Source organism: Fragaria vesca, linkage group LG2 (assembly GCF_000184155.1).
Source record: "Fragaria vesca subsp. vesca linkage group LG2, FraVesHawaii_1.0, whole genome shotgun sequence".
In the NCBI taxonomy this organism is placed as follows: Eukaryota; Viridiplantae; Streptophyta; class Magnoliopsida; order Rosales; family Rosaceae; genus Fragaria; species Fragaria vesca.
In genome coordinates, this window is record NC_020492.1 from 6,638,887 (window position 1) to 6,647,790 (window position 8,904).

The window sequence follows — 8,904 nt, forward strand, 5'->3', positions numbered from 1 at the left end:
AAANAAGAAAGAAAAAAAAAAAAAAAAAACAGAAGAAAAAAAAATATAGATATTCCAACCAACCTAATCTTGCATTTGGTACGAAAAGAGGCATCACCACTGTTGGGAACGTTTTCAGCACACCAGGTTTTCAGTCAACCAGCTTTTTCTGGGAATGTTACCCGGCCCTCAAACTTGAAATGATCTACTCGCTTTGTTTTGGGGACTTCAGCAAGGAAACTGAGCACTACATAACTACCCTCTCTAAATCCAAATGCCTGAACACAACTGCTGGAATTTTAGTTGATAATTGATAAGCAAAAGCTTCTTCTAGGCATGTACTATTTCAAAAAGATAATTCTTTTCCGCCACAGCATACTTTTGCATCACCCACACATCAAACTTCTCATAAACACGTACTTAACCAAAGCAAGTGATTCCTCATATGCTGAAACAACCAACAATACTTACTCGACGTACATATCGGCACAGTGATACAATATTCACAATAGTGGGGGGGGGGGGGGGGGGGGGGGGCGGGAAGGATAGCAAACATTAAGCTATCCTGATAATAAAGAGATATAGTAATAAATAAAAAAACAAGTACTGGAAAGTAAAAGAAATAACACCAGTACGTTTTTTACTCACAGAAACCCTGCACCAGGGAGAAAAACTGTGTGCCTATAACTCTTGAGGGACAAACTTTTCCACTAAGTAAAACTCATTTCTTACAAGATTATAGTCTAAGAATACAACGACAATTTGCAAACCTGCCTAGTCTACCCACTAGTCTAGATCTATCTCTCCTGTCTCTGAGTGACTCACTCACTCCTCACAAGATTATAGCTCTAGGGCTACAACAACGACTTGCTATCCTGCCTAGTCTACCTGCCTAGTCTACCTACTAGTCTAAACCTATCTCTTTTGTCTCTCAAGTGTTTACATACGAAGGTATAAGAAGTTTCAACTCATAACTCAGCTATCACTTAACTGATTCTTCTTGAATACTTCTCAGAAGACACAATTTCGAACTCAGCTATCCTATTAAGATTGATTCATCAGACCTCAGCTAACACCTTTAACTGACTCTCTTAGAACCCAGCTCTCCTCGATCAACTGATTCTTCTTGAATGTTTCTAGGGTTGCTGCACTACCAACTCTCATGATATGCAGAATGCTTATGAGTTTATGTAAAAGAGTTTTTGTTCTTTGCTCTAAGATTTACAGTCAACAAAGGAAGACTTAGAGCATGCATGAACAATGCAAGCTGAGAACAAACTCAGCAAATAAAAATGTAAAAACTACATTTTGACAACCAAGGAGCAAGAAGAGACTTGCTCCATATATATAGGCAAAGTGCAAGATAAAGGAGAGCATGCAAAGCTGGATGGCAAGCAGAGCAGTAGATAGGATAGATACAACAGGGGTATCCATCTAATTTGGATGGCAATCTGGATGGCAACCAGAGCTACCATTTTGAATGAATGTGATGCACATGTATGAACTACCTGATGTACATGAGATAAAAACAAAGAGCCAGCTAATATATTAGTTTATGTATCACAAACCTAGCTGGAGCCTCTAAGCTCTAGTTATGTGGTCACAGGTTGGAAACACTACACAACCCTATACTGAAAGGGGATTTGAATTTAAACAGGGGAATTCAAACTATGAGGTATGCATACATATAGACCCAATAGCTTAGGACAGATACACCATGAGGTATCATCTGATCTAGGATGACAAGTAAAGCTGTCATTCTCAGTGAAAAGCATGAGATGCATATGCATGAACTACCTGATGCACATGCAAAAAACAACATCAGACTACAGTTGAGCACTGTCGTCTGACGAAAATTTATATATCGTCTGAGGCCCTACCGTCTGATTGATGTTCAGACGACAGTTCTCCACCGTCGTCTGAGTGTTGATCAGATGACAGAACATATGTCGACTGATATTTGACATGTCTAAAGGTTTCCTAACTTTATGTCGTCTGTATGAAACACCAACAATATTTAAATGTCGAGTGAAAGAAGAAATATTGAAGGATTTATCGAAATAGATGTAGTCTGATACTACTTTACACTGCATATAATCGTCGAGCTACAGAACCTATAACGACAAATGTATTCACCTGATGACAAATTTAATGTCGTCTGATGTTGTCAAATTTGGAAAGTTATTAGACTATACGTCGTCTCAATGGAAAACTAACGACATATATATGTCGTCTGATAGTTCGTTTAACTGCACTTTTATGTTGTAGGGTATGATGACTTATGTCGTTTAATTGTCTATTAGACTTCATATTTTTGTTATTTGTTATAAAGACTTAGGTTGTCCGATTGTCCATTGGATTTCACATTCTTGTTTCTTTTCTTATTGCTTGTTCTTATGTTGTGTGATTGTGAATTGAACTTCATATGTAACAAAAACTATGAATAAAATAAAGGAAATATCACTTTATTTAATGTTAAGAATCTACTTCAATTACAAAATTATTTGAAGTGTAAAAATACATGTGTACAATAACAATACTGTAGTCGGTTGTGCATAAAACAACCTCCCAAGCCCGTAAACCAGCAGGCATTCTACCACAACCGAGGCCGCCCCGAAGTATCCACCAATAAGTAGGGTGGGCCGGGCCCGACCTTGGCAACAGTATTGGGCTGGGGGTGGACTCAGAAGCCATAAGGGAGTTGGATGAGAAGTAGCAGCAAGGACAGTTGTCCCACATCGGTTTTCAGATGAAGAGAATTCACTCTGGGCCATAAATATGGCCCAGCCGCTAGTTTGTCAGGTATGATAACTACCCCTAATAATTACATTCAACCAATTGAGACTGACTTAATCTTCGGAGGAGGAAAGACCGGAAGCTCCCGGTCCCCTTTGTTATTGCAGGTTAGCAAGAAGGCAGCAGACCAATCACTTGATATACTATAAGCTTCTGCGAATCCGTCCGGGATTGTAGAGAAACATTTGGCGCCGTCTGTGGGAAACACTACAAAAAGCCAGCGTGACTCGATGGCTGAGTTAAATGAACAACAAGACCAAGAGAGGGAAGTGATATTAGGAAGGACCCCGGAAACCGCAGGGGGAAGCTCAAGAATTACTGGGAGAAACAATCGGGATGACACACCAGAGTATGTGCCGCGGGATCTCAATCCTTAAGAGGTAGCCGAGATGTTGGAATATATGAGGGCTCAAATCACTCGGCTAGAGCAGCAAGGTGCCCACGATCGAGTAGAAGCCTTCGGGAGGGAGCGCAGGTTGGAAAGGGATACCGCCACGCTCATGAGAGCGCTAGCCCGGGGAGTTGAGCACCGGGAGGCATTGGACCGGGCTGGGGAGTTGGATCGGGCGGCCACGTCTCAACAGACGGGCACCCAGGTGGGAATGAACCGTAGGACCGTGCACATAGGGACGAGCTTGTTCCCGGATGAAATACGGGATGACGAACCGCCGCCCTTACCCGAGCCGATCCCGCAAGTCCAAGTTGAAAGGCAGGGAGAGATGGAAGAAACCCTAAGAGCTATCCGGGATAGCGTGGCGAGTTTGATCGACCGAATCTCGAACGCCGAGAGAAGGGGGACGCGTAACCCAACAAGCGCGAGTTTTGAAGAAAGGGGGGACCGTTCACAAGAGAGATCGTCCGGTCCGTCTGGCCGAGTGCAGCCAAGCCACTGAAACTGAGTTACAATGGAGATCGAGACCCCCATCTTTTCCTCGATAGTTTCAAGTCTCACACGAACGTTAAAGGGTACTCGGATGCAATATGTTCCAGGAAACATTGGCAGGGGAAGCATTGAGTTGGTTCTACGAACTCCCGTCAAACTCGATCGATTGCTTCCGAGAACTGGCTGACAAGTTCGTTAATAGATTCATTTTACGAACGGATGGGCAGAATACCGCCCAGTTGTTCAAGGTAAAACAGGATAGGGGTGAGGGGTTGAAAGCTTTCGTGAATCGATGGCAAGGTGCCACAGCCAGAGTCAAGAACTTTGACAAGAAGGTTGCGGAGGAGGCATTCATTCAAGGACTGTTCCCTGGAAAATTTATGTATGCAGTAAGAATCGAATACCCGCAAGGTTACGATGAGCTTACGGAGATGGCGGTCAGGCATGTGCAGGCAGACCATGATACGTATGGAGGGACCTCGGCCGGGAAGAGGAAGGTCGGAGAGCAAGGAAGAGGATCGCCGGTACAAGTGGTCCAGGAGATAAGGGCCTGGACGGGGGAGCAAGAGCCAAACTTGCATCCCGCTGGAAAGAGGCATAAGGAAAGAAGCTGGGGAAAGGCAGGGAAGCAGCATAACACACAAGGAAAGACAAAAGGGCCCTACCAAGATACCGGGTACACAAGGACGACACCGGCAAGCCAGGAGCACTTCTCGGCGCTCAACGCCACCTATGAGGCGATATGGAACAAGAATAAGTCCGCCATCCCACCTCCCCCTGCCCGAAAGTTGCCCCCCCCCCTCCCGGCTCACCAAGGAAGACACCGGAAAGTTTTGTGGGTATCACGGGGAAGCAAGCCATAACATTAACAGTTGCATAGAATTGAAAAAGGCAGTAGAATGTTGAATACAAGAAGGAAAGCTGCAGCAATATGTGCCCGGGCAGAGGCATATGGGGGCAATTGAGGTATACGGAACAATCAACACCATCCATGCCGGGTCCCGTATCGATAATAGAAGCAACAAGGCAAAAAAGCAGTGTACAGGATCTAGGGATGGCCGGGAGGTCTTCGCCTTTGGGAGTAGCAGTAGTCAGCAAGTAACAGCCGGTTGGAAGTCCGTTACCTTCCTAGAAGAGGAAGAGGAGGGGATAAGGCCGCACGAGGACCCATTCCTGATAACATTGCAACTCGACCACTATATCACAAAGAAGATCTTGGTTGACACGGGAGCCTCGGTCAACGTCTTGTTCAGGAATGCCTGGAAAGGACTGCATAGAGGAAGTAACAAGTTGATACAAGACCATGAGCCGCTGATCAGCTTCTCAGGTGATGTGGTCCAGCCACTAGGATCGGACAGCTTCGGGGTAAGTATGGAAGGCCGAGAGGGAATTGCCCGGGCTACAGTCGAGTTCATCGTGGTCGATTGCGAGTCGTCCTATAATGGGATCTTGGGCAGGCCCGCGTTATGGAAGCTGAAGTCTTTTGTTGCTGGCCACATGTTGATGATGAAGGTTCCAACCCTGACCGGCATCATTACTATCCAGGGAGACCAAGCGGCAGCAAGGAGTTGCTATGCGATAGACAATGGAAGGAAAAGATCCGAGGTTCTGTTGGTGTGCCAGACCATGGCATCCCCCTCGGATCCTTATGTGGATCCAAGAGATGATACCGACTCGGATGAGGAGCGTCCGGGGATGGCAGAAGAAACAGAAATGGTGTTGGTCTCAGATGAGTTCCCGGATAGGTAAGTGACCATCGGGACGGGGCAGGCACCAGGGGTACGAGCGGCCTTGATGGACTTCTTAAAGAAAAAATAGTAGGGCATTCGCTTGGACGTATAGGGACATGCTCGGGATATCTAGCAGAATCGTAACACACCAGCTAGGAATCAAGAAAGGATCCCCTCCGGTACGGCAAAAAAGAAGGACGTTTAAGTCAGAGAAGTATGAAGCAATAAGGGGGGAAGTGCAAAAATTGATAGGCATAAAATTTATACGGGAGGTCAGATACCCCCAGTGGTTAGCCAATGTGGTCATGGTTCCAAAGAAGTCAACAAGGCAATGGAGGATGTGTGTAGAGTACTCAAATCTCAACAGGGCGTGCCCAAAGGACAGCTTCCCGCTCCCACGAATAGACCAACTGGTGGACTCCACGTCTGGATTCAAATTGTTAAGCTTCATGGACGCCTATGCGGGCTATAACCAGATTCAGAAGGATCCAAGGGATGAGGAGCATACAGCTTTCACGACCGACAGGGGCCTCTATTGCTATAAGGTAATGCCTTTCGGATTGAAGAATGCGGGAGCGACTTACCAGCGACTGATGAATGTCATGTTCGCCGAGTATCTCGGGAAGATAATGGAGGTATATGTCGATGACATGCTGGTCAAAAGTCTAAAGGCCGAGGAGCATATAGGGCATCTCGAGAAGGTCTTCGAGGTCATAATGAGGTTCGGGATGAGATTGAACCCTCAGAAATGCATCTTCGGGGTTGTCAAAGGAAAATTCCTAGGGCATATAATTAGCAGGAGGGGGATCGAAGCCAACCCGGAAAAGATTCAAGCCATATTGGACATAGAAAGGCCCAAGGAGAGGAACGAAGTGAGTTCATTGGCCGGGAAGATTGTCGCCCTTGCCAGATTTGTGTCGCGACTCACGTATAAATGTGTCCCTTTCTTTCGATTGCTGAAAGACCAGCGGTGTAAGGAGATAGTCTGGGGACCCGAGCAGGAGGAAGCATTCATGCAGATAAAGTCTTACCTCTCGTCCGCGCCGGTTTTGTCAAAACCAATCCCGGGCGAGATGCTTTACCTCTATATCGCGGCTTCACAGTCAGCGGTCAACTCGGTCTTGATAAGAAAAGAGTCCGATGTCGAGCACGCTGTATTTTACGCCGGGAAGGGATTCACACCGGCCGAGAGCAGGTACCCGGACGTAGAGAAGTTGGCTTTGACACTTATTATAACCGCCAGAAAGCTCAGGCACTATTTCTAAGCACACTCGATAACTCTTTATACTAACCACCCCCTCAAAAAAATTATGCAAAAGCCAGAAATCAGCGGGAGGCTGGTGAAATGGGCAATAGAGCTGGGGGAATTTGATATCCATTACCGGCCGAGAGTGGCAATCAAGGGCCAAGCAGCGGCTGACTTTATATCAGAGCTCACACCCATGAAAGTTGTGGCAGAGTCCTCTGAGCCCGCTCCCATGAAAGTTATGGGAGTATCCTCCGAGACTAGCCGGGAGGACAATGGTCCCTGAGCGGATAAGGAGATGCACAGCGAGAAACCAGCGACTCAACCCTGGAGACTTTATGTGGACGGCTCGGTGACGAGAAATAAAAGCGGGGCGGGAATAATATTAAAGACTCCCGATGGATTCAAACATGAGTACGCCCTGGAATTTCAATTCAAGGCATCAAATAATGCGGCTGAGTACGAAGCTTTAATCGGGGGCTTGCAACTCGCCCGGGGCATCAGAGTGGAAAGAGTAGAAGTATTCAGTGATTCACAGTTGGTTGTAAATCAGGTCAACGAGAGCTTTGAAGCTAAGGAGCCTCAGTTGCACTCTTACCAAGCATTATCAAAAGCCTTCATGCAACATTTCAAATCAGCCTCTCTCTCTCACATCTCCTGGAAAGCAAACCGTCATGCAGATGCCCTCGCCCGGCTAGCCACTGGAGGGCCCGGGAAAGGCAGAAAGAAGACAAGGATTGAGGTGCTTGGGCAGCCTAGTATCAGTAAGACAATCTCTGAGATATTCATGGTTGAGACGGGACCTAGAGAGCCCACATGGATGGACCCCATAATCGAATTCATGAAGGCGGGGGTTCGCCCGGAGGACAGGCGGCAGGCGCGAAAGCTGCAATCGAGATGTGCTCGGTACACCCTCATGAACGGGAAGTTATACCGCAGAGGTTACAATCTCCCAAACCTCAAGTGCGTAACAGCGGAAGAAAGAGAAGTGATCATGGGAGAAATCCATGAAGAGGTGTGCGGGATCCAGAATGGATCCCGGTCGTTAGCACACAAGGTGTTACGCACAGGGTTCTTCTGGCCCAACATGGGCGCCATGGCGGATAGGATGTCGGCGAGATGCCATAAATGCCATTTGCACGCCAACGAGATACATTCCCCTTCCATTGCATTATCAATATTGTTGTCACCCTGGCCTTTTGCGCAATGGGGCCTTGATCTCATCGGGATACTGCCTACGGCTCCGGGCCAGTTCAAGTACGTGATAGTAGCTGTTGACTATTTCACGAAATGGGTGGAGGCAGAGCCCCTGGGGAAGATAACCATTGAGTGTGTGAAGAATTTCCTGATGAAGAACATCTATTGTAGATTCGGGGTCTCGGAGACAATCGTCAAGGACAATGGCACACAATTCAATAATAACTATCTAATTGAATTCACAAAGGGCATGGGCACCAAGATGGTCTTCGCGTCGGTGGCGCACCCGCAGACCAATGGTCAGGTGGAGGCAGTTAACAAGATCATAAAAAACTCCTCAAAAGGAAGTTAGACGACGCAAAGGGCTTGTGGGCACAAAAGCTGCTGGAGGTATTATGGGCAATCAGAACCACATCAACAGAAGCAACGGGAGAAACTCCTTTCAGCATGGCCTTTGGCACGGAGGCTGTTTTGCCAATTGAGACGTCAATACCATCAGGAAGGGTCAAAAATTTCGATGCCACAACCAATGGGGAGGGTCTCCGTTTGAACATTGACCTCATCGAGGAGAAAAGGGAGCGAGCCGATCTACACAACCAAGTTTACAAGCAGCGAGTTGCACGCCACTATAATCACAGAGTCAGGACCCGGACGTTGGGACTGGGGGACTGGGTAATGAAGAAAATCATGACCAAGCCGGCAGCCCTGGATCCGAGTTGGGAAGGGCCATACGTGATACTGGAAGAGGTCGGTCCAGCAACTTTCTTCCTCCGGGATCAGGATGGGATTGTCACTGGACGCCCTTGGAATACGGAGCACCTGAGATTCTATCCAGTGTAAAAAAAAAAAAAAATTTTACATTCGTACGTATTGCAGCCCCCGGGAGGATAGTAAATCCCGGAGGATGCCTTCATTCGTTTTGAAAAACTTTATATATAAGAATGGGAAAATTAAATTCAAATTTTAATGATGGTAATCCACCAGGAGGCATAAGTCAATTGAATCCCAAGAAAAATCAATCGGGATGGTAATCCATTGAATCCCAAGAAAAATCAATCGGGATGGTAATCCAC

At 46.7% G+C, this 8,904-nt stretch overlaps 2 protein-coding genes across 2 annotated transcripts; both read left to right on the forward strand.

Moving 5' to 3' along the window:
* The first annotated feature begins 6,932 nt into the window (after positions 1–6,932).
* LOC101309906 lies at positions 6,933–8,183 on the forward strand. Its single transcript, XM_004292186.1, has one exon. The coding sequence runs from the start codon at positions 6,933–6,935 to the stop codon at positions 8,181–8,183; it is 1,251 nt and encodes a 416-aa protein (XP_004292234.1).
* Positions 8,184–8,278: 95 nt separating this feature from the next.
* LOC101310195 lies at positions 8,279–8,671 on the forward strand. Its single transcript, XM_004292187.1, has one exon. The coding sequence runs from the start codon at positions 8,279–8,281 to the stop codon at positions 8,669–8,671; it is 393 nt and encodes a 130-aa protein (XP_004292235.1).
* The last annotated feature ends 233 nt before the right edge of the window (positions 8,672–8,904 follow it).

Bases quoted from the DNA above. Each gene is read 5' to 3' on its own strand.
- LOC101309906 (XM_004292186.1), top strand. From the start codon at position 6,933: ATGCACAGCGAGAAACCAGCGACTCAACCCTGGAGACTTTATGTGGAC.
- LOC101310195 (XM_004292187.1), top strand. From the start codon at position 8,279: ATGGCCTTTGGCACGGAGGCTGTTTTGCCAATTGAGACGTCAATACCA.